General features: G+C 34.6%; 3 protein-coding genes across 7 annotated transcripts; 2 read left to right on the forward strand and 1 right to left on the reverse strand.

The window, feature by feature from the left end:
- Positions 1 to 203: 203 nt before the first annotated feature.
- On the reverse strand, positions 204 to 2,496 carry LOC101249133 (F-box family protein). The gene is given in 1 exon segment (NM_001348175.1): positions 204 to 2,496. A coding segment is annotated over 1 exon segment (1,317 nt). The 5' UTR covers positions 2,017 to 2,496; the 3' UTR covers positions 204 to 699.
- Positions 2,497 to 7,519: 5,023 nt separating this feature from the next.
- LOC101248828 (uncharacterized) lies at positions 7,520 to 13,087 on the forward strand. Of its 4 annotated transcripts, none has more exons than XR_003245665.2 (7): positions 7,520 to 8,392; positions 9,649 to 9,685; positions 9,773 to 10,009; positions 10,095 to 10,142; positions 11,103 to 11,544; positions 11,673 to 11,758; positions 12,738 to 13,087. XR_003245665.2 is itself a non-coding variant. In XM_026029596.2 (7 exons), exons 1-6 carry the CDS (start codon positions 8,091 to 8,093, stop codon positions 11,743 to 11,745), a joined length of 1,134 nt encoding a protein of 377 aa, XP_025885381.1. In that variant the 5' UTR covers positions 7,520 to 8,090; the 3' UTR covers positions 11,746 to 11,758; positions 12,720 to 13,087. The 4 variants fall into 4 exon arrangements, 2 of the variants coding, with proteins under 2 accessions (XP_025885381.1, XP_004232128.1); XR_003245666.2 differs by having other exon boundaries at positions 12,720 to 12,896; XM_026029596.2 differs by having other exon boundaries at positions 11,103 to 11,539; positions 12,720 to 13,087.
- A 1,053-nt stretch (positions 13,088 to 14,140) lies between these two features.
- Positions 14,141 to 25,129, forward strand: LOC101248533 (DNA-directed RNA polymerase 2B, chloroplastic/mitochondrial). 2 transcript variants are annotated; one of them, XM_004232079.5, is made up of 19 exons: positions 14,141 to 15,311; positions 16,380 to 16,589; positions 16,677 to 16,810; positions 16,923 to 16,989; positions 17,125 to 17,183; positions 17,356 to 17,473; positions 17,574 to 17,687; positions 17,829 to 17,960; positions 18,128 to 18,544; positions 19,577 to 19,627; positions 20,031 to 20,101; positions 21,148 to 21,232; positions 21,450 to 21,602; positions 22,135 to 22,209; positions 23,164 to 23,253; positions 23,346 to 23,393; positions 23,595 to 23,709; positions 23,789 to 23,892; positions 24,332 to 25,129. In XM_004232079.5, exons 1-19 carry the CDS (start codon positions 14,397 to 14,399, stop codon positions 24,440 to 24,442), a joined length of 3,069 nt encoding a protein of 1,022 aa, XP_004232127.1. In that variant the 5' UTR covers positions 14,141 to 14,396; the 3' UTR covers positions 24,443 to 25,129. The 2 variants fall into 2 exon arrangements, with proteins under 2 accessions (XP_004232127.1, XP_069150024.1); XM_069293923.1 differs by having other exon boundaries at positions 14,167 to 15,311; positions 16,926 to 16,989.
- Positions 25,130 to 25,556: the final 427 nt, after the last annotated feature.

The raw sequence follows: 25,556 nt of genomic DNA on the forward strand, positions 1-25,556 counted from the left end.
TAACACACTAAGAAAGGCACAATTTCAAAATATAAGAAATACGTAACATAATTAAGACAGCAGTAAATCATTATAAACATCATTCCTGCAGAAAAAGACAAGGGATTTGAATAACTAGCATGAATGTCCAACTATCCTGCAGTTTGATCACCATCAACATGTAAATTAAAGAAGCTGTTGGTAGTTGTGAGATAAAGAAGAGCTGAAATGTAAGATCACAGTGATTTTTTGTTACTTCAGTTAAGAAAAGCAACAAGAATGTGCTGATTACTTACAAAGAGAAGATCAATGTACATAAGCTGAAAACAAAATTTTATCTTACAACCATACTCCCGAATCGTCCATCCCCACAGTCAGCTTGAGAAGATACCTGACACTCAGGTCTTCATGAAACCTCGTCCAAGCAAGGAAATGTTTTCAACTTCTTCCCCCTCGAATAACACCTCAGGCCATTAATGTGCAGAATCAAAACCTTACCCAATTGCTCACTTCAGCTAATTAGGGGAATTTCCACATGAATTCAAACTTTTACCAGATAGATTAAGATGGATAAAATTTAAGCTTGAGAATCTAGCCTGAGGAAAGTTCAATGATGAACGGCAGGCAGTACAGGACTTGAAGGAAACAAGACTGCTGAATCATCAAGATAGCTAATGACCCTGGTAAAAAGTATGTTGGAAATTTAAGCTAAGCACTATTTTAGTATATTGAAGCATCAAATCTTGGCTCATAGAAGCAGACTTGGCTATTATATGATTGAAGAGCACACCCGGCAATCCAAGACCACACCTTCTTATCGACATCATAAAGAAGGCCTTTTCCTTGGTTCCAAGACGTGAAGCATATTAGGTTATCCTGTCCAAAGCATTCAAATCTTTCAGCAGATAGTCTTAAAAGTGCACGAAAATATCTTGGAGGCATCCTGCTTATTTCAACCCAGACGACTTTTGAGTGATCTAGTTCCCATATCCTCATACTTTGAAGAGTACTATAGAGCCCTATCCTTCCAACCAAAAATAGGCGTTTGTGAGTTCCAGCAACTAGGTACCCATCCAACAATGAGCGTGGAAACTTAGCAGGGATGTGTTCCCACTGCCCTGTATCCAGCCGATACATCATCAAACCAAGTGGGGAGAGAGTTTCCAAATACAGTCTTGAATCACAAAATGCCATCTTGGAGGAACAAAGGTTTACAGCAGGCATTGTCTGGTGAAGCGACCATTTGTCGATCTTTGAATCATATACCTCCGTTGGCAAAGACCTGTCACCATAAATATCGCTGGTGGCAATAACTTTAAATGACCTATCCTTTCTATCAACAACCATAAGCAACTGCCTCTGCTGATTATAATGCATGCTAGGCAACGTCCTCCAAGTCTGTGTCAAGGGATTACAAACTAAAGTTTTGAATGTCAACACATCTAATCCTGAGAAACAAACAAGACCTCCTGAAGACCCAACTAGCCAAAATGCCCACTGTGGTAAGAAAGTGAATGGTATTCTAAACCACTGTTTTAGTGGCAAGCTAAATACCGAACACTGAGGGGTCTGTGAATTCTTCCAAAATGTAAGAAGGCAGGGTCCATGGGAGGGCACTTGGGAATGAAACTTCAAAAAGCTATGATCTTGCAAAATTGAATTCCACCTTTTACAAACAGATCGGAGCCGAAATATCATGAACGGTGGAACTCTAGCTAAGATTTCATTCAGCAAATCTTCTGGGAGCATGGCCCAGATATTATCTTCCATTTGAACATCTGGTTGAACCGCTTTAACAAATGTGGTTACAGTCTCTTCATCCAATCCCCTTGGTTTCGTCTTAACCACTTTCTGCCTTGAAGGGCTTGTATTTCTTGATCCTATACGCCCTAATGGGCTTGTATTCCTGGAGCCACTACTTCCAAAGCTGCTAACTTGCCTGTGAATACTGTCCTCTTCTGGCAAAGACCCACTTTTTACCTGTGTCGAGTTCAACAACCCAGACCCAGATTCCGAAGATTCCGCTATTTCAACCATTGAATCAAATCCCAGAAATCCCCACTTAGCTAGAACCTCTGAATGTGGGTACAATTAATCCCCCAAAACCCCAATTCTAATTGAGCTGCACACACCAGACCAAACCCAAACTAACTTCAATCAAGGCAAAACTCCAATTAGGTTAAATTTACAATGTAAACAGTTCTTCATAGAACTTAGAAATGCTCAATTTTGATTGATGAAAACACCAACAACAAAAAGGATCATCTGAGGTATGGATCGAATCTTTTTCCAACTGGGTTTCACAGATCCGATTCGAACAAAATCGAATCTTGTTGGAGGGACTACTGATTAGAGGCTAAAAATGATAAAAAGTTGTAGAAAAAGGTTACCTCAATGTATAAATTACAGCGCATATCGCTATCCGTCAAAACCAAATCCTGTATGTTATCATCTCTCCGTTCTTGCCTCTTTCGTGAATTGCGTTACCATGTTTTTTTTTTTCCACTACTGAACTACAGAGTAGGTAGTAGTAATAATTTTCAGAAATATATAAAAAAAAATTATGAAAATTACATGATTTTTGAAAAAGAGTTTTTGCTAATTTTGACCAGTATATTGCTTATCTAATTGTTTGCAACAATTTCTTTGAACAACCGGAATAATAAATACAATAGGAAAGAAAAAAAAAATTATTTTGAATAATGAAATTTTGGGAATTTTATATATTCTCTATATTATTTTTTTAAGAAGATAAAAATGTTTAAAGAAGTTTTTTTCTCTCCATTATACACGAATTTCGTATATATACATAAATGTGATTTAAATTTATTTTATAAAAATAGTAAAATTACTTATATTTTGCGCAGGAATGTAATATCACAGAATTTTTACATTGTATTATATTACATTCAAGATTATGTAGTAACAAACATCAAAAATATAAAGGAAAATAAAAAATTATTATATCTTATCATTTTGATCCTTAATAACATAAATATAAATTAATGACTTTAAAAACACATACCAAAATTTGTAACATAAGTAATAGTGTCAGTGAGTCATTCAACATAACCAAGGTACACAAATATTTAATTGTGAAGAAGTAAAAGAAGTTCTTAATTTTTGTTAAGGATTGTAAGAAAAATTACATACCATGACTTGTAACATAAGTAATGGTGTCACTGGAACACTCAACAGGAGCAAAATATATAAATATTTAATTGTGAAGAAGAAGAAAAAGAAAAAGTTCAGAATTTTTGTTATTTTAAAATGAACGAAAATCTCTGTATTTACAGACAACAAAGAGTAATGTGAACAAATATCTATTATGCCTTATCGGAAAGGTTACAACTATTTAAAAAACATGCAATCATTCGGAAATGTTACAACTTTATATAAAAGTCGTATTTCTTAATTATAGTCACAACTTTTCATAAAGTCACAATTTTTCATAAAAGTCACACATTTTCATTTAAGTCACAACTTTTTATAAAAGTCACAAATTTTAATGAAAGAGGAAGGTTTAGTTTGAAAATAAATAAATTAAAAGGATATTTTAATTTGTGGTGGTGAGACACGTAGGCGGACCTAAGGTTCTTTTTTATACGATATTAGTAAAATTACCCGTGCTTCGTGTGGAAATTTAACTTCACAAAATTTAGAAATAATACTTAAAATCTATCTATCATTAAAATTAAAACACTATATTGTCTTACATACAAGGTTACACAATAACAAATTTTAATAATATAAAGAAAAATTAAAATTATTACATATTATCATTTATCTTTGATAACATAAGCATAAATTAATGACTGTAAAAGCACATATCATGATCTGTAACATAAGCCGCTTAACAGGATTTAAGTACACAAACAATTAATTGTGATGGAGACAAATTTTTTGTTGTATTAAAATGATAGAAAATTTATTTATTTATAAACAACAAAGGATAGAGGGAACAAATGTTTATTGTGTCTTATTATAAATGTTACAACTATTTAGAAAAGTTGCATCTTTCAGGAATGTTATAACATTTCATAAAAGCCACAAATCTTTAGTAAAGTCGCAATTTTTCATAAAAATCACAACTTTCCATCAAATGAGAAATATTAGTTTTGAAAATAAATAAATTAAAAGGTAATTCTAATTTGTGATGGCGCCACATAGACGAACCTAAAGTTATCTAATATATATATATATATATATATATACACATATACATACATATATGATGAAAATGACTTTGGTAATCTATGCAATATATGTCGTTTCTGACCAGTAAAATTACATATAACTTTGTCCATCATCATTAATTTTTGTTGAATATCAAAACTTAAATTTAAACCAAATCAACTAGATGTCCTAAATGAGGACTTTTTGCGCGTATTTCCTACAAAATTCAAATGGTGGGGCTTGACAAAATATCTTGAAGTTTGAATCTCAAATGGCTTCACCGTGTCATGAGTTACATATGGTATAAAACTTTCAAGTCAATTAGGTGTTTGTAGAACAATATCATTATGTAAATAGTAAGATTGTGAAAGCTAATTAATTATGGAAAAAAATCATAATTCACAAATATCCGATACACTAAATAATCCATTTAATTTTTTATTTTATTTATTCAAATAAAAATAATCCATTTATGGAAGGTGAAACCTCAAGAAAATTTTATCTTTCTTCCCTTTGAAATAACGAAATCATAACATTGATAACCAAAAGTCCAAAAATAGATAACATGCAATCTGCCTTGGGAATTTCCCAAAAACTAAACCTTGAGTTTTAGTTTTTTTTAAAAGAAGATAATGAATTTGTTTTCTTTTAAAAAATAATTTAAAAAATCAAAATAGGACAAAAATACGTTCACGCTTCACATGCAAAGAATCCAAATGGTTATCTTCTTGCCTCTTTTGACAAAACAAAACTTGTGATTGAAAAATTTAAGTAAAAACAAAATCCAATTTAATAGTAATTACAATGTTTTAAAATATTTTAATTGCTGCAATGATTGAACAATTCAGAATTATCATGAAAAAAATACTACTTCTTTTTTTTTTTTAAAAAAAATATAGAATAGAAAGACAGGATAAAATTAGTAGAGTCCGTTATTTTGTCGTTAATAAATAACTAGATTAAATTAATTTGTTGCGTATTTAAAATAATGAGAATTAGACAATTTGTCCTAATTATTGGTGGAGACCACACCACAACAACGCTAGCTGTCCATTCACAGGTCAACAAATCTAACTTGGGTACTACTACTACATTATTAATTTATTATTAGTATTTCGGTGCAATTTTTTTTAAAAAAGTTGAGGGTCTATTTTTTTTTTAATACGTAACGACTCTAATTTTATAATTTAAACATTCAAATATTATGATTGTTATACTCAAAGTTACGATGAAAAATAAAATTAATAAAGAAATTGCAAAATAATAATAAACTCGTAAAATAAAGATGGTTGAAGAAGATAACTAGAAAGAAAAGGAGAAGTTTAGACTTAAAGAAAGGGGATAAAAGGGCTAGATATTTTTCTCAAATAATTTACATAAATCGTTATTTTTTATTATCCTTTTAATTAGTTGTCAATTAGACCTGAGTCACAAATCAACCTTTGTGGAGTCCGGAATCTAAATAAATTTAAAAAATATAAAAGTAACTAAAATAAGTTACTATTTTAGTATGTAACTAAAATAAGTTTAGTGGAAGAAAAAGTTTCATTTTATTCAATTTTCTAAACGTTTTTCGTTAGTGTCATAACGTGTATTTTTAATATAAAATAAAGTTTTTCTTACACTTTATAAAGTGTAACTTTTTCTTCCACTTTATAAAATGTAATTTTTTATACCACTTTATAAAGTAGAACTTTTGTTTACATTTTATAAAGTGGAATTTTCTTCCACTTTGTAAAAAATTGAAACTTTAAACGGTATGCCTTGTAAAAAGTTAATTGGATATTTAATATTATGTTTGGGAGGACAATTATAATAAACGGTATTTCCGCCATATAGATTTCACCATCCTAATAAATTGAAACTTTAACTTTAGGCGTAGAAGATATATTTTTTTTGAGATTGATTTGAAGAAAAATAGAAGACTTTATGTTGTAGGTGCTATCAACTATGTTTAAACGTCCTTAAATAGAGGTTGAAAGATTTTTCAGATTAAAAAAAAAATACATAATGTAACTCTTTTTTTGTTTTTATGATATGTCAAATCATATAATTGTATGAGAATACTGAAAAAACTTCTTCAAAACGTGAAAAATATTTTTCTTATGAAGTGTAAGAAAAAGTTCTGTTATATATTAAAATACACGTTATGACACTAACGAAAAACGCTTAGAAAATTAGATAAAGTGAAACTTTTTCTTCCACTAAGCTTATTTTGGTTACATACTAAAATAATAGCTTATTTTGATAACTTTTATATTTTTGTGGTTTATTTAGATTTCGAACTCACCTTTTTGAAGACCCTAATTTTTATTGCTTCTTTTCGACTCAATAACTAGTTGCTTGACATCCATATAGATATCGATATTAGGCCGAAATTAATTCATAATAAAAAACTTGAAAGGTTTAAAATTTATTTTTTTATATAAAACTACAACTTTTGAATAAATTAATTATTTTATTATTATTTTTCCGCTGATGAGCAAATTATAAGCTTTATGCAAACAAATTAATTTAACCAACTAGTAAGTATCAAATTTAATATAATTATACAAAAGAAAAGGAGTATTAACTGCAAAGTTGGTAAACAGTATTTTGTTTCAAATATTAAAAATGCTTTTGTCAATAAGAAAACATCCACAAATTGTCAAAAATTACTATTATTTATTTTTATACCATTAGGGTCGTTTACTCGTTCTTATTGCCCTGTTTATCTTTACTCACTTTAAATTACTTTACCAGAAAATGTAATTATGTCACTTAAAATAAAAACAAACTGTATTTAATTGCATGCATTATTGTAGAATGTAGATATACTACATAAACATTATTGAGCCCAACCTTTTCATCTATTTATTTCTCAATACATTTATTTAGTCTTAAAAGATCCATGTATGTTTAATAACAAAACAAAATCTTGGTGATTATTAAATAAAAACAAATAAATATAGAAAAACATTAATTATTAAAAGGACTATAAATAAATTATTGATGATCAATGCCTTTTTCTTTAATTAACTTTATATGGACAATTAAAATTAGCCTGGTTAAAAAATAGCAAATATCATATGATTATAATTATATACAAATGAAAAAAAACCCTAATAATTGCTATGTTGTTATCTATCGATACATCGATTATTCAACCTAATAATTGCTATGTTGTTATCTATCGATACATCGATTATTCATTTCATTTTCGTTATAAATAAATTAAAAAAGTATACATCACATGATTATAAAACTTTTGGATAGACACAATAGCCTTTAGACGGTCTAATTCAAACTGTTCTTTCGAATCCTCCAAATTCCCATGTTTTCACAGGTCAATTATTACCAACTAATATTTTCTTACTAATTTTTTTTTTTTACGTATTTGAATTAATTGCCCTAGCCCGGATATCATTTCATTTTTTGTAATTTTAAATATATCACGTAAAAGTATAAATATTTATATTTTTGATATAGGTAGTAATAGTATAGATAATTTGAAATGGAGTAGTAATCTTGCATTAAATAGCATATAATAATAATTATTGTGATAGTAGTAAAACAGACATCTCTGCACCATCGGTAAAACCTAAGGCGACACGTGTCAATCAAAGAGATGAGTAGTACATTGTTCATCCCGTACAACGGCAGCGTACACCACCTAATTTTGTAAGCAGCGTTTATTATACACGTGCTCTCTTCCTTTTTAACGCCGGAAATCCCTCTTCCTTTTCCTTTTTCTCTCTTCAAACCAAATCTCTACATTTAGCCGTAGAAATATACGTATAATTAATATATTGATTGCCATTTTTCGCCATCAACGGATTCGATTCGGAACCCTAGCTAGATTTTGGGATCCTACACTTATACATAGAGAGATATAGTCTACTGTTACTTGTACTCTGTGTGTAAATAATTCATTTCTAGATTTTGGTTCGGAAGCCATGGGAGCGGTGACATCGTCCATGGCAGCAAAGTTTGCGTTTTTTCCGCCGAATCCGCCGTCGTATGGAGTGGTGGTGGAAGAATCGACGGGGAAATTGAAGTTGACTGAAGTGGCGGCGAAGGAAAACGTTGACGTATTGAAGCTACCGACGAAGAAGGGAACGGAGATTGTCGCGGTGTATATTAGGAATCCGGCGGCGACGCTGACGGTGCTTTACTCGCATGGCAACGCGGCTGATCTAGGTCAGATGTACGAGTTGTTTGTCGAACTAAGTCACCTTCTCCGGGTCAATTTGATGGGGTATATTTTCTCGTGCTTCTTGTACTAGTACTTTTTATTTAACTTTAATTATTTAAGTTTTTTTGCTTTTTCCTTTTTTTGGGTGAAAAGTATGTCTTGCTGTCGGATGAGAATGGTACAGTGGCTTTTTTGTTTCAATAGTAGAATCCAGTGTATACATCAAGGAGGGTTATTTTAGAAGATCTTTTTATATGTCTGGCACTTTTTTTTTGTTTTTGCTTGGCACGGAACTCTTGTTTCGAGTGAAAGGGAGAGCAGTGACCCTCACCACATTCACTGGTAAATTTCCCTCTACGGGGTGGGGTGTGGAATGCACTAAGTTAGTTGACTTCTCGACCAAAGGTGATCTAGCTCAACCTCCAAGTAGGAATAGATTCTAGGAATAGATTCTATTATTCGTGATCCAGTTAAGACGAGGGGCATTTCTAGCATTGAAATCATTCCTGCCAATTTCTGTTACAATTAAGCTTCCTTAAACCTAACATATACCGTTGATGCATCTTCAGATTCAGTGATAAAATAATGCTTGCATCGGAAACGTAGTAAGGTGATAGACCCATTGAGAGTTTCTGTTCTCACAGCATAATTGAAGTTGAAATACTCTCTGTTCCATCTTATGTGATTAGACTCTCAGATTAACACATGGCACGATGAAAAAGTTTGTCCTTGTGAGAAAAACTCCCACCAAAGTTTTACATTTGGAAGTTATTTTATTTCCTGAAAGTTGTAAGAGTTGTATGTGAATAAAATGGTATCAAATGGTTTGGGACAAAGGAGCATTATTCTTGATGCTTTTCTATATCTTCTTTCATATGAAGAGAAGACTAGTTGAGAAATTGTTTCCTGCGGCACAGCTGAAGTTGAAATGATACACTGATGAAAGCTAGGATTAATTTTCCAGTAAGATCTGGTGAAATGAGAAGTAAAGCTTGATTCTTTATGGTAAGAAATAAGCATTTCTTGCATCTGGACTACGCGGACTGTAGAAGTAACACTTATACCTTGCTCATGTATATTCTTGGAAATCCTTTCAGCTCTTTTTGGAACTGTTATGACCTCCAAAGAGTGAGATCTATGTAATTGCGATCTTGTGTTTGCGTCCTTTCATCCCCTTTTTATCCGGTTGCATAAATATTGTCTGAATGAACTTGGAGGAAAAGAGTACCCTGATTTGAGAAAAAGTCGCTTACTCTCGTCCTTTTGAACAGCTAGTGAATTTTTTTTTGATTTTGAACCCCGTTCCTTTCTTCTGGCAGATATGACTATTCAGGGTATGGGCGGTCCACCGGCAAGGTACTAAAGATTTCTTTTGAAGATCAGTTAGGGTTGAGGTTTGTTGAGTTTGAAGTGTTAAACTCTTATATTCTTAATTTCCTATAGCCTAGTGAGCAGAATACTTACGCCGACATAGAAGCTGCATATAGATGTCTTGAAGAGACATATGGGGTGAAAGAGGAAGATGTCATACTATATGGACAGTCGGTTGGTAGTGGACCCACACTGGATCTGGCGTCGCGGTTGTCAAGATTGAGGGCAGTGGTTCTTCACAGCCCAATACTCTCCGGACTTCGTGTAATGTATGCAGTGAAGCGGACATATTGGTTTGACATATATAAGGTTAGCTTTATATTTCGAGCAGTTTGTGAAGTTGATTTGAAGGACTGGAGTTCATTGTGTAATTGGTTGCTTCTTTGTGGTGCAGAATATTGACAAAATACCATTGGTTGAATGTCCTGTCCTCATTATTCACGTGAGTATTCATTTCTCTTTTCAATTGTCAACATTTACTAATACAGCTATAGTGATAAAACAGAGTGTTGCCAATAATTATAAAATAATTTACTGGTTAACTGTGATCTTTGGATATGAAATGGGGTCATTGGGATTATGCATATTGGGGTATATAAAATCCTTTTTGCCTGATTGTGTTTATGGAGGAACCAGAATAGAGGTTGGACTAAAATCTGATGTTCTTGGCAATTCTGCCTTCGGATTTCTCCAATTTAGCCTCCACTTACGACTCTCTACGAGTCTACTCCACCCCTGCCCCTGAAAATATTCACCACTTCTTTTTTTTCTTTTAGGATAAGTTTTGAGTTTTAGAATATTTATAATTTATTTCTTTTCTTAATAGAATTCTCTATCATAAGGTCTAGCCTTTCCATTTGTTGGGTTGTCGATACTCATTCCTCCATCCTATTTTGGTTGACCTTTCTATATTTAGTCTATCCCATCAATATGACCTCTTTTCCTTAAATTGCATAAGTCCACCACATTCAAATAGAATGTTACATCTTCCCTTTTTTTGTTAGTTTAATTGTATCTACATCTTTATTCCCTTTTTACATTTTCCAGCCATTTTGTTATAAGATGTCTTTGAAGACTCAAATGTAATATCTCAGCAAACCTTTTCCTCTAGAGATTTATGCAAGTCGATGCAAAATAGGACAGGGTAATAAGAGTAATTTGCCTTTCTAAGTCTTAAGATGATTCCGTACCTGTCATATTTTACAATCACAAATTCGCTGTTTGTAAACAAAAATACGAATACGGCGAAGATATATTGTTCTAGAGCACAGTATAGTATTTTTTTTCTGGATGTACCTTCTTTAGAGAGCAAACTATTCTTTTCTAGTGATATTATAATGGTAACTCTAGGATTCAGAAATGCTAGCTGGTATCTGATATGCATTTTTTCTGGGATTTCCAGGGCACTGCAGATGATGTAGTTGATTGCTCCCATGGCAAACAACTTTTTGAGCTATCTAAGCAGAAATATGAGCCTTTGTGGGTTAAAACTGGTAACCATTGTGATTTGGAGCTCTTCCCAGAGTACATAATACATCTGAAGAAGTTCATATCAGCTATTGAGAAATCAACTAGTTTTAGAAATGTATCTGCTCTTAGCATAAACCAAATAGATAAACCTCGAAGCAGTACAGATTGTAGACCCCGGTCGAGCACAGATCAGAGGGAGAAATCTAGGCTAAGCACAGAGAAGAGAGAGCCTAGAATAAGCACAGATCAAAGAGAAAAATCCAGAGCTAGCATAGACCGCAAGGAGAAGTCGAGCAAGAGTGTGGATCTCTCAGATAAGGCAAATGATAATACAGAACAACAAGAGAAAGCTAGAAAAAGCATTGATCGGTTAGGTTACTACTGTCTAAGAGTTCTTCACTTTATTTATTTTTGTCTCTTTTGCCGCTATGTTAATTCAGAATAGCCTTATCTTGTATAAAATGTGATAACTGTTATGACTGATAGATGTTATTGGTGGCAGCTTTGGCAACATGATGAGATCTGCCGTATTGTGCAATATTGATTGCTTCAAGCCAGTGGGAGCAAATGTCTGAATGTCTGATGAAGGTTAGTCTAAAAGGGTAGTCTTTACCACCTTCAGCTGTTGGACACTTAGTTGTTTATTTGGTTTTATCGGTTTCATCTTTAATTCTTACCTTGTCCATATGTTCCTTTAAAACTAGGGATTTTCCTTCTTTCTTATGATTGATTTGCTTCATCATTTTGGAGTCTTAATGTCTATTTCCTTGTACTACATGGTTAGCCATTTGGTCAATGTTTGAAGTCCTTGTGCAGGTTTATTCATCTCAAATAACTGTAAATACTCCTATTTGTAATCTGTGGCTCTCTGTCTGAGTTCTTGATTGCTTAATTAATTTATCATCAACAAAAGGAAATCTATGGATGTCCTGAATTCTGTGGAAACTTTTGCATGTAACTGAAATGCACGAGCGTATGTTGCATTTTTTTTGTTCTGGAAACAATTCCATATATTTGATACCCGAGTAGGTCATGTTTGTGTCGTCTGAAGCTTGGTGCCTGCTGCTGAAACCTCTAAAGAATCACTAAAATTAAGTTCAATTGAGGTTCTTGTAGTTGCTATGTGTTTCTTTCCAACATTGTACAGTATAATGTTAGCACAAAAGCTGTTTGTTTATCAGAAAAATTTCCAAAATACTTGTTGAAATAAGTCATCCAGATAAAACCTTTAGAGCTTCGAACCTCAGGAGTAATATCTAGAGATTAGACAATAAGCTGCAGAAACGGCTGAAAGGATCTACTTTGTTGTAAGTCATCCACTGCTTTTGCTGGAAGCGTTTCAAGGAGATCCGATGTCTACCTGTTTAATCTCCCTTATGATGAGCTGATGCGAATATAAAGTAAAACTATATTTTGGTTGATTGTAGAATGTAATGCTTAATTTTGCCTTCTATATTTTATTTTATTGGAGACGGTAATGATTTTCATTTCAAGTCTTTGACGGACCAGAAAAAACCTAAATGTTTTGTCGAACTCTTTACACTTACAGTTATACGATTGCTTTCAGATAGCAGTTTTCCAAGAATGTACGTGCTCCGGAGCTCAACTAAACATCCCAATGCAAACACTGTTTGTAGATACCACGGCGAACCAAAATGGTCTTAGCATGATAGTTATCACACGGGATCCTACAATTTGGATGAATTGGGTTAGTAACAAGGAAAAAGTGGCGGGGTTTCTCTCGTTGGGTTATGTGATTATATGACCCATTACAAAATGTTCTTTTAAAAGTTTTATGGCCCATTTGACAGGAGATCTATTTATTATTTTAACACATAGGAGATACAGTGCTATAAAGTACAATAGATCTTTGTGGTCGTTCTTTTTAATTCAAATTGTAACTGGCAATTTATATCATTTCCTCTCCCGTGCCTGTACCAAATTGCAAATGTTATGCTTCAATACCCTGAAGTTGTGTTGCCTGTACTACCGGAAGGGAACCGAATCTTCTATTGTGGCTTCATGAGGCATCTAATCCTGATGAAACCACCCAGGTTTGAGTTTGGTTTTGGAGTAATCATAGTTGTCATCTTCCCTCCTTCGACACTCTTTATCATATCGATCTTTCTCCTTTATTATGATTCTACACACTTCGGTGGACTAGACTAGTTCACAAAATATTTACAAAGTGTATGTTGTTGTGGTATGGAGTACCATAAACCAACCAATGAAAAGAACTACTCAAGATTTACAAGGGTAATAAATAAGATATCACAGCTACCTTTAACCCCATTTGTATCGTTTGCTAATTAAGATGGATGAAAAGTTTCTCGGTAGAAAGTGAATTCGAGATTTTATATATTTTTTTTAATCAAGTTTTTGTAGTTTGTTTGATCTGTCAGTAATTTTTTTTTGGTTAAACTTCAGAAAAGCACAGCCGTAATTGTGACTAACTAATGTAAAAACTAATCTAGTGATTGAATTTTATGTTGGCTTCGTAAATAGAAGTCCTCATTTTTCAGCTGTTTTGACAATTTTTTAAAAGAAGTTTTTCAAACTATGTGAAAAAAAGACACTATGCAATTGTAGTTATTTGTTGATTTAGTTGAAGGTAAAATTTATTTCAAAGGTCTGGAAATTAGATTATAATTTTGAAATAACTTCTTCAACTGATACTTTTACATGCATTTAATTTCACACAAGACAGAATAAATAATTACAATTTTAAAATAATTTTATTTACGAATCGAAGTAACATTGTATGCATTTAATAAATGGAGTAAAATATTATCTTTTAAAATGAATTATACCACTCTCACTCCCAAATGCATTATTAAAAAACCCAAATTATGTTTTTTTTTTTAATTAAAATTTAGAGAAACCAAAATTCTGGAATACTTACACGTGTCCCTTGGTCGGGTCTAGCTCGTAAAAAAGCAGGTGAATGAAGTTACAAAAAAGTGTATATATATATAGTAGAGTGCATAGACTCTATTAGCCACAACGGACCCAAGATTTAAGGAGGGTTTATAAGGTCGGTTTGCTGTTAGGCATCTCCGTTTATACAAATATATCCAGTTTCCCTTTTTCTTGGTTTACTTTACACTTCGCAGTAATTCAGTTTCATGAATATCTCTTGATCCTTCATCTTGCTTCTCTTCTATAATATATATCTGTTTCTTCAGTACAACTCTGTTTCTTTTACAAAAAAATCTTGAACAATTTGATGTCCTGCACTAAAACCCCTATTTCCCTAACCATCAGATTCGACCAATTCACTGATTTAGAAACAAACCCATATCATATTTCTCCTATTATGTGGCGAAACATAGTCAAACAGTTCTCTACAAGAACCCCGCAAAAGATTCTTCTTACCTCTAAGAATCATGCTTATAGTTATCTTGGTTTCGGCCTACATTCTGTTTTCAAGGATAAAAGAACATTAAGATCCTTTATCCCTGTTTCTTGTTCGAATAGTGGATTTCTTGAGATGGGGTTTCAGAATCTTGGTGAATTTCTTCCTGGGGATGAGTTCTTGAGGAGACCCTTGTTGTGTGCTATGAAAAGTCAAGTGAGTAACAACGATATTTGTAGAAAGAACTATGCTAGTGTAGCTGAGGCTGTTGCAGTATCTTCCACTGATGCGGAGGAAGATGTGTCTGTGGTTGGTGAAGTTCAAGAATTGTTAACTGAATTAAAGAAAGAAGAGAAAAAACAGTTTACTTTTAGGCGGAGGAAGCAAAGGATGTTGACTAGTGGTATTGACCGCAGGAAGTATCCAGCACTTATGAGGAGGCAAGTCAAGATAGAGACACAGGCATGGGAACAAGCTGCAAAGGAGTACAGGGAGCTTTTGTTTGATATGTGTGAGCAAAAATTAGCACCCAATTTGCCATATGTAAAGTCATTGTTTTTGGGGTGGTTTGAGCCTTTGCGCGACAAGATAGCTCAAGAGCAGGAATTATGTATCCAAGGGAAGTCTAAAGCAGCGTATTCAAAATATTTTCACCTGTTACCTGCGGATATGATGGCGGTTATCACTATGCATAAGTTGATGGGATTGTTGATGACAGGGGGTGAACATGGTAATGTAAGAGTGGTACAAGCTGCGCTTACTATTGGTGATGCAATTGAGCAGGAGGTTGGTTATCCTGGAATTTTATGTTTGTGATCTAGAGAACACTATTTTTAAGCATCAAATTTGCTGCATTATGAACTTTCTCTTAAAATTTTCTTCTGTGTTATTCAGCTCCTCTTCTATAAGTGTTGTGATGGAGCAGTAGAGTGTCTGGAGAATATTACTTTCACTTTTGTGAAGTTTGTACAGATAAATGTTACAAAAATTGTGTGTCAGTATATTAAGAGACCAACTGTACAATACTTAGAACTATCAAAAGTGGACATTGGACAATAATACTCATGTAGAACTGACAGAACTAGAAGTGTAGAAGTGAAGGAAGCACTACTGACCTAGTACATCGACACTTTTAGCGTTTTGCACTTCTAATTAGTTGTCCATGAAAACAGCTAAGTTGTAGTTGACAACAAATGCTTGCCCAATGGAATCATTCGACATTTAACCTAAATCTATGCAACTAGTGTTTTTAATTATGATGATATAGGGAAGAAAGAAAAAATCAGTGCTACCGCTTTGAATATTATGGTCTAGAAATTGCCTTGTTGACACTGTCAATGTAGTTCCAGGTAAAAATAGAATGTGAAACTTCACCTGCTTTTGCACTAGATTCTAAAGTCTGAATATCAGAAAATGAACTGCAAGTTTTTGAAAACAAAGACTGGTCATAGACTCATTAACTGCACAATATGACATACTTTAGCCTCGCAATTTGCACAAGATGTTCAAGTATTGCAGTGATATAAGGTAGTTTAACTAGCTATGGCTTGACCGGCTTTAACTTTACCAGTATGTGGTTTCTCTAGCTAACAAGTATACTAAAAAATATTTGTGTTAGATCTAATTTAATGATAAATTGAACTGTACTGTCATCATCTTATATGTTAGACAAGATAGTTTCCAAGCATGTTGGAACTGAGTTTATTCGGTTTTATGTTGGCTATCTTGTGACAAACCTCATTTTGGTTTACCCTGTGTCAAGTTTCAAGAAATGGTGGGGAGAAATGTTTGAAAAGCACAGAGACTTCCATTTGATAGTACCTGGAGCTGATCATGCACTTCCTCATGCACCAGGTTAGAATACACAAGTTTTTAGAGAAAACAGAGAAGCATAAAGCCGAGAAAGATAGGAACATGGAAGACGGAGAACATGCCACTCTAGAACAAAAGAAATTACACAAGAAAGTCACGAGTCTAATGAAAAAACAGAAGTTACGTGCAGTGAACCAGATAGTGAGAAGTCAAGACGATTCAAAGCCCTGGGGCCAAGATGCTAAAGCAAAGGTTGGGCTTACCCTCGTTGATGTTGAAACTTCAAAAATTTTCTATGTATGATTTGTTGAACTTTGACAGTACTTTTTCTTCTACTAGGTTGGAAGCCGTTTAATTGAGTTCCTCCTACAGACAGCTTATATACAGTCTCCTGCTGATCAGTTAGCAGTTGATCCACCTGACATTCGACCTGCCTTTATACATAGTACTAGAACTTTAGCCAAAGAAACAAAGTACTTTTCATTCTCTTCATGTCAAATTTTTCAAATTTAATTGTGACTACCAATTGATGATTATCTTTGAGAAAAAACAATTGATGATAATTGTGGGACTATTCCCTCACAGAAGTGCGAGCAGAAGATATGGTGTTATCCAATGTGATGAACTGGTTTTCAAAGGACTTGAAAGAACTGTAAGTATTTTTTTGCCTCTTTGGGAGATATATGTTATTTAAAACTTCTTTTGTTGATCAGCTAGCCTTGTTTTATTGAGCTACTAGCTATGAGAACAATCCTCGGTGGTTTGTTTAATTTTGTCTTGCAAGCAGGCCAGACACATGGTGATACCTTACATGCCAATGTTGGTGCCTCCTGTGAAGTGGACAGGGTATAGTAATTTGTAGTCTGTTCATATCTCTGTTTTTCCATTCTATTTCCTGTTCCTTTCACCTTGTACATATACCACGCATACACACATATATATACTGTATATATTTATGTATCTATATCTTGTTTTTCCTTACAAGAAAATGTGTCTACGTCTTGTTTTCTGTCTACAGTTATGACAAGGGTGGACACCTCTATCTGCCTTCGTATGTCATGCGGACACATGGAGCAAGACAACAACGTGAAGCAGTAAAGAGAACCTCCCGGAACCAGTTGCAACCAGTTTTTGAGGTTCATTTGCCAATGATTTATCCAATCTTAAATCTTGATATCACGTGTTTCCTTTTTTTGCTCACCTCATGGAACTTGAGACATTTGTTCTTGTATCTAGGCTCTTGATACTCTGGGAAGTACCAAATGGAGGATAAACAAAAGGGTACTTTCTGTAGTTGATAGAATATGGGCTGGTGGTGGTCGTCTGGCTGATTTGGTGGACCGTGATGATGTTAGTTGCTCTATGCTTTAACTATTTTTTTGAGATACAAAAGCTACTTTCTTTGTCATTGTCAAGTAAATGAATTTCATAAGCTGTGTAAAATGGTTTATGTGGTATGGACGATCACTGTAATATTTCTGTTGTTTGCAGGTCCCTTTGCCAGAAGAACCAGATACGGAAGATGAGGCAGTATGCACGAAGTGGAGGTGGAAAGTAAAATCTGTCAAGAAAGAGAACAGAGAAAGACACTCACAACGATGTGACATCGAGCTGAAACTTGCTGTAGGTTCCAGTTGCTTCTCTCTTTATGTTCTACTAAACTTCCGATTACATCTGGAAACATATATAGAGAATCTTATTCGGGCACAGTTGCAATCACGGCTCATATATTTCTGCGTCTGTTACTGTTAGATTTTCTTCCTGAGGTTTTCTTCTCCATGATTGAACAGGTAGCGCATAGAATGAAAGATGAAGAAGGTTTCTTCTACCCGCACAATGTTGATTTCCGAGGTCGCGCTTACCCCATGCATCCACATTTAAACCATCTCGGTTCTGATATCTGTCGGGGTGTCCTGGAGTTTGCAGCAGGTCGTCCTCTTGGAAAATCAGGCTTGCGCTGGTTAAAGATACACCTTGCAAATTTATTTGCTGGTGGTGTGGATAAATTATCTCTTGATGGTAGAATAGCTTTTACTGAAAGTCACTTGGATGATATATTTGATTCTGCTGACAAACCGCTCGAAGGAAGGTGCTGGTGGTTGAATGCAGAGGATCCCTTTCAGTGCCTGGCCGTATGCATTAATCTTAGTGAAGCTGTCAGAAGTTCATCCCCAGAGACAGTTATTTCTCATGTTCCTGTACACCAGGCAAGTTTCACTATTATTGAGGCCTGCACATTTAATTTGTCTGTTGAGGTTTTGGAGAGAAAGAAACCTTAGATGCCTTGAGGAAAAATTCAACACTATACACAAGAGCAAGTCAAATTGTATAATGTGTTTCCCTTTCTGGTGTAAGGAAGTATCGTAAAATAATGCAGAATCTATGCTTGAATTTCCAGGAACCCTACAAAGAATGGTAAAAATGCTTTTGAAGCTCTATCTTTGCTTCGGATAACCCTTTGTACAGATTACTTCCTTAATACTATGTTGATAATGTACTAACAACAATTACCTACCCAGTGTAATCACACAAGTGGGGATGGGAGGTTGGGATGTACACAGACCACCTTACCCCTACCTTTCTGGGGCAGAGAGGCCATTTCCGATAGACCTAATGTATTACCATTTCTCAAAAAAGAACGGAAAAACATTGTTTGACTCAAACTGAGAGTACAGCTGCACCTTTATTTATAAGCCATTGCTACGTGTTATGAAAACCATGTCAGTATGATTAGAAGGCAGCACAAAGTCTTATGTGGAAATCATTGATATATGACATGATTTGCAATGGTTTAAGAAAGACTGTATATTTACCTTCCTCGCCATTGATGGGGCATGTATTTCAAACAGTTTCTTGGGGTTTGAATTCCATTATAAACTACATATTTTGAAAAAGCTGGCTGATTTCGTAAGTTGCTTCCTGACTAATGAAAAAGTTCAAACAAAAGGAATTTTCTTTTTGGTCTTATTGCAGAGTCATTTAATATAAGTTGGTGAAAGTTGACAATTCATTTCATGTAGATTACAGGAGTTGGGCTAGAACTCAGTTGCACCTGACAGCTATTCATGTCTCAAACTAACTGTTGTTCGAGAAATGTTACTTGATATGATTTTCAACTAATGAGACCATTTGCTGCCTAAGTACATTATCTTTTTTGATTGAACTTCTATGTAATATTTTGAGTTTGTGTGAAAAATTTATTTCATAAAACTTTTGTATCTTTCTGTTGTAATTTTCAGGATGGTTCCTGCAATGGTTTACAACATTATGCTGCCCTCGGAAGAGATAAGGTAATAAAAAGTGCGATGTTGAACATAAGTGTTTGATTACAATATATCTGATATGCATTCCCCCTTTCCACCCAATTGACATGTTTTAACTTTGCTTGAATTATATTAAAGCCTAGACCACCACCATTTGCTTCTTTCATCTTCCTTGCTATTTCCCTCTTTAGGGTTCAGAATCTTATGTGGTTCAGTTACAATTAGTAAAACAGATGCATGTTTAGAGTGTCTCCATCAGTTTTAACACTATTTCCATTCTTTCTTATCTTACCAATCAAGCATAGAGAGTTCATTTTCCTTCTTTGTGCGAGATGAGCCAAACAAATTATTTATTACTTTTTTATTTTGTTATCTATAATATTCTATGGATCTACATAATCAACTCTTCTATTGACATTCATCGGTTCAGTTGGGAGCTGCTGCAGTCAATTTGGTTGCTGGAGAAAAACCTGCTGATGTTTACTCTGGCATAGCAGCTAGGTGAGTTTTTTAAATCCTTTTTCCTGTTAATGGACTAAGAGGTCTTGAGGTGCTGCTATGCTTTCTCTTGACCCCTAATTGCATGTGAAGCAAACAATTTTCCTGCAGTAGCAACTATAGTACCAACACTTGGTCATTAGCATTTGACAAACCACTGGCCTGCTTCAGACTAGAACATTAGGAGTGGATGCAGGTCGACCTTTCCTGCCATAGCAAAGCTTTCCTTAGTTTCTACTATTAATGTTTGGAGAAAAACTGTATTGGAATAGAAAGAACATCGTATCTTTGGTAATTTATGCAGGTCGACCTTTCCTGCCATAGCAAAGCTTTCCTTAGTTTCTACTATTAATGTTTGGAGAAAAAACTGTATTGGAATAGAAAGAACATCGTATCTTTGGTAATTTATGCTTTACTTTATTGCTTGCTATGATCTTTTAAGGAGGATAAGAGTGCAGCACGTGAAAGGTCACACTTCAATTAAACAATGAACCCGTGGGCCACAGACATTCCCAAAATGACATGATTTGGCTTCAAAATTTTGCTGCTGCTCTGCATCTAATTGTGTAAAGACAAAATCTGGAGTCCCTTACTAAACTTTCTGGAATGATGAATATCATTAAATTAGTTATGGAGTTCTCAAATTGTCGATCTGTGAGCTCTGGGAAATGTCACGAAAATTTTCAGAGACCCCATGTTGTGCTCATATGAAAATATTTAAGGAGATGAAGATAAGCTTTTTCATAATGTGGAAGGGAAAATTTATTGATATCCAAGCGTTGGACGAGGCATTAATTCATACTTTGTGGGATCTTTATCACTGCTGAATTAGAACTAGAAGCTCTTTCTTTTTGAAGATTTTATATTCACTTTAGGGTCACAGGTTCAAACGCTTAAAGGTTCAGAGTTTTCCCCTTAACTGTCAAAAGAAACATTGAGTTGGAATATCTTTCATCTTAACACTTCTAGCTAATTAAGTATAAACCCTTAGAAGTTGGTATTGAGGAATAAGAGATAGTGAACAATATTTTGATGTGGCTATTTTTCAGAGTCCTTGATATTATGAATAGAGATGCACAAAGAGATCCTGCAGAATTTCCAGATGCTGTTCGTGCAAGGGTTTTAGTTAATCAGGTATCATGCTGATCACCTTGTTAAGGCCACAGCCAACAGCATACTCCCCTTTTCTGAATTTGTTGGTAGTTTTAGATAAATGATTTTGACAGATAGACTTTTGGTGTGCCACCGGAAAGAGAATTGTTGCTACTGATATTCATGAGTTTTTTGTGTTGCAGTTGCTTGATGATAAGGCAACTAAATCACGAAGGTTTGTTTATGGCTTGTCATACAGGTTGACAGGAAATTGGTGAAGCAGACAGTGATGACATCAGTCTATGGGGTCACTTACATTGGGGCTCGTGATCAAATAAAGAGGAGGTTAAAGGAGCGTGGTGCAATTGCTGATGATACTGAACTATTTGGTGCTGCTTGCTATGCCGCAAAAGTAAGGGCAAGATGGAGTACCATATGTTGATAATTTTTCGATAGGTGTTCTATATCAACATATTGAAACATGATAAATGGGTTTTATTATAATTTGTACTCTTTTGGTAGCTGCTTCTAGGCCTAACTGTCATCAGTTGAGAATCAGCTCTAAAATTGCTTAAAACTAAAGAACAAGACTGCTGCTTCTGGTGGCAGCTGTATCTGGTTTCTGCTTTGCTTGGAAGTGACTGACAATTTGTGTGTGTTTCGCACCCATAAATAGCCCACTTGTCACATGCTTTGTTTACTTCCTCTAAATGTATCGGCATATCATACCACATGAAGTTCTATAAGAAGATATTACCAATGTTGTGATGCTTATAGAGTGCTAATTAACTTGGGCAATAACTAATCTCCCATTACATCATTTAATGAAGCTCTTATCTTGGTCAATAATCAGCACCTTTTGACGCATTGATTTGCCCATTCCATCATATGTAATTAAGTTCTTATCTTGGTCAATGACCAGCATCTTTTGACGCATTGATTAGGTCACATTAACTGCATTGGGGGAGATGTTTGAAGCGGCACGCAGCATCATGACTTGGCTTGGGGAATGTGCTAAGGTATGCCTAATTGCTTACTTTATCACCATTGAAATGTGTTGCAAGTTCGATCACCCTCTGTCTAGGTCAAAGAGCAGTTATGTTGCTACACTATGGTGTCGACTACCGGACTGGTTAATTCTTGCACAAGCTCTTAGTGAGTAATAACTCTTCAGTGGCCATCTTTTAGTTGATCTTAGTCAATTTTTTTTGTATATTCGCTCAACCCTGTTTTTCTACTTCTGTTTCTAATGATGTTAAAACTATCAATGTGGACATGTATATCTGTGATTATATGTTCCTGTTGTTATTGACACATGATGGTAAAGATTTTAACGGGCCGAAGGGTTTTTCCCTGGTTGATTGGACCGTTGAGATAGTGGAGGAAAAGTTTGGTGTGCAAGTGGTACACAAAAGTGGTAGAACCTATGTTTTCCACAAGTGGGATCTTGTGGGTACTCCAAAGTCCAATTATCTCTACTTCCATGAGGTAGTGGTATAGCACCATTTATCCACTTCAATTTTTCACCATGTAAATGCACCAATTATCTCTACCTCCACTAGGTAGTGGTAAGTTCTGCGTATAGTAGACCATCCCCAGACCTCATTTGTGGGATTTCATTGGGTATGTTGGGTGGGATGGCCCTTCAAAAAAAAGAACTTCCTTGAATTTCGTAGATAAGACTAGTCCTATCAGCTATTTTGGGTGGGATGCCCTTCATAAGCATATTTGTATTTGGATTAATTACTTTGAGCCTTCAGAAGACAGGTCAAAGATTTAGCATCTGATGACAGTTGAAAAAAAAAAGATTTTCCATCTGAAGCAGGGTTATCAAATTATACAAGAACTATGTTTATTCAATGATTAAAAAAAATTGAGATTGGATAATTTGCACAAATATTTGATCAGGGAATAAAAGTGCATTAGAGTTTGTTCTGCTCAAGTATCTTCATTGACCTCTAATTTTTCAACAGATAATTGCTTCTGAAAATGAACCAGTCAGATGGACAACTCCTCTTGGGCTTCCAGTTGTTCAGCCTTACCGCAAAATTGGAAGACATTTTGTGAGTGTTACTATGTTGTCTATTTTTGGTCCCCATGCTATTATAAACTACTCAAGAGTCATTACATCTCTATTTGGCAAATCTTGTTGCAGATTAAGACTTCTCTTCAAATTTTGACTTTGCAACGGGAAACAGAAAAGGTATATACTTGTTTTTGCCCTCATGCTTTATGTTATCTAATATATCGTTCTTCTATATCAACAAGGTGGGAACTAATGGGATACAAATGAATGTCCATTTATCACTTTCATTTACATATTCTTCTTCAAATGTTTCCTCTTTGAGATTCAACTTGGTAAACTTCCAGAAGAAAATTGCTTATCTTTCTATGGCCTTTGCAGGTAATGGTCAAGAGGCAAAGGACAGCTTTTCCGCCAAATTTCATTCACTCCCTTGATGGTTCACATATGATGATGACTGCAGTTGCATGCAGAAGGGCTGGCTTAAACTTTGCAGGTTTCCTTTAGTTCTCTTTTTTGCCCCCACTTTGTGTGGGTTCTGCGGAAAGAAAACAATTGAACATTTTCTGCTACAGGTGTTCATGACTCGTATTGGACGCATGCGTGCGATGTTGATAAGTTGAACAGGATATTGAGAGAAAAGTTTGTAGAGCTTTATGAAACGCCAATTCTAGAGAAAGTAAGTATCAGCATTATCAGAGAAGTAGAAATTCCACATTATCAATTTCAGTGTTCCTTATTAGTTATTACTTGAGAAACTAACTACACTCCGCCTTCCAAACAAGAATGTAAGGAAGCATTAAAACGTTTTTAAAAGATGAGTATTGCCCAGCTTCCTTTCACCATTGGAAGAAATAATCTGTATGGGAAATGGTTGCAGCTCTTCCTGTTATCAAACAGAGCTGATGAAGTTGAACGAGAATGACAAATAGTTCAATTAAAAAAAAATCCAAATACTTCTTTGCTTCTTTGTTTTTCCTTCTGAAGTAGTTGCAAGAGGAAACCTGTCCCATTGATCAACTAATTCACTAAAATTACTTTAATGCGTTTGATGTGTCAAAATCTGAAAATGTTACTTCATTTTCCGCTCATATTTGTTTCTTTCCATCTTTTTGCAGTTGTTGGAGGGCTTCCAAGTTTCCTATCCTACACTGTCATTCCCCCCTTTGCCTGAACGTGGGGACTTTGATTTGAGAGATGTCATAGAATCTCCCTATTTCTTCAATTGATTAGGTTCACGTGTACCTCACCCCTCTTTGAAGTACTAAGCTGGGCAGGGCCTTCTTGTGTTTCAAATGCCATAATGGTAAGACGAGAAAAGTTTATGCTTACTAATCCGGTGAGATGCAGATTCTGCTGTATGTATAAAACACGATTAGTGTCTTACATCCTGGATGCTCTGGCTCTTTTCTCGATCGTTAACCTGCACTCTCTAGTGCAGCTGGGACAGACTTCCAGTCGAAGCCTGTATGCATTGAGAATTGAGATTTACCAACCTGTTTCTAACAGATTATGGTGGATATGTGATGGTGCCTCGTAATTTAGTCATGGTCAGAAGAAAGCTTGTCAAAAAATATAGACGATCATTCTGGGGTCTAATTTCTACTGCAGAAGCATTGAGGTGCAAGGATACAATTGATTTCCAGGCTTCGTAGGTTGTTCTCCTTTATGCAAAGTATACAATCTTTGTATTTTTATTGTAAATAGTATTGGTTTGTGCTATAACCACCATTACGAGAGAACATGGGTATGATAGAGCGAAATTTACAAGCTTTCAGGCTGTGTTTGAGATTAAAAGATGTATAGTGGTTGAGACAACTGTAATGTTGCAAGATCTTCTGGTGGCGAGTCTTCTATACTAACAAAATCTGTTTATTTCTTCTGTATATATGCTATAACAAATGTCTTTTATCTAAGAGTTGCCTTGATCAATCTTGCTATATGATTCAGTGCCAGTGACAGTTGATAAACAATCAAGTACAACCCCTTTCCTTACAGTAGTCTCCAGGAAATTTCTGTTCAAAGCAGTAAAACTCTGACAGAGGAGTAACCTGTGTCTTCAAAGTATCATCATTTCCTTATAAACATTTTCTGTTTGACTTAACTCTCGTTTGGTCATAGATTTTGAAGTTTTAAACTTAAAAGAGTTCTTGCGGTTGTGATTCTTGAAACTTGAAGTTATGTTTGGATTGTGATTCTTGAATTGATGTTATATTTGGATATGTATTTTACTTGAATTTTTTTTTTTTAGTTTTGATATATTCCTAAAAATTCAAAAACTAGTTTGTCGAAACTCGAATTATTATTTTTTAGATAATGATCAAATGCTCTAGATCCGCAATT

The sequence above is a fragment of the Solanum lycopersicum genome, chromosome 2 (assembly GCF_036512215.1).
Source record: "Solanum lycopersicum chromosome 2, SLM_r2.1".
Taxonomy (NCBI): Eukaryota; Viridiplantae; Streptophyta; class Magnoliopsida; order Solanales; family Solanaceae; genus Solanum; species Solanum lycopersicum.

Excerpts from the sequence above, each read along its gene's own strand:
- LOC101248533 (XM_004232079.5), top strand. The coding sequence starts at position 14,397 with ATGTCCTGCACTAAAACCCCTATTTCCCTAACCATCAGATTCGACCAA. Across the intron at positions 17,474-17,573 it reads AGTTGCAACCAGTTTTTGAG|GCTCTTGATACTCTGGGAAG; the intron begins GTTCATTTGCCA and ends TCTTGTATCTAG. Across the intron at positions 18,545-19,576 it reads CTCATGTTCCTGTACACCAG|GATGGTTCCTGCAATGGTTT; the intron begins GCAAGTTTCACT and ends TGTAATTTTCAG.
- LOC101248828 (XM_026029596.2), top strand. The coding sequence starts at position 8,091 with ATGGGAGCGGTGACATCGTCCATGGCAGCAAAGTTTGCGTTTTTTCCG. Across the intron at positions 9,686-9,772 it reads ATGGGCGGTCCACCGGCAAG|CCTAGTGAGCAGAATACTTA; the intron begins GTACTAAAGATT and ends AATTTCCTATAG. Across the intron at positions 10,143-11,102 it reads GTCCTGTCCTCATTATTCAC|GGCACTGCAGATGATGTAGT; the intron begins GTGAGTATTCAT and ends TGGGATTTCCAG.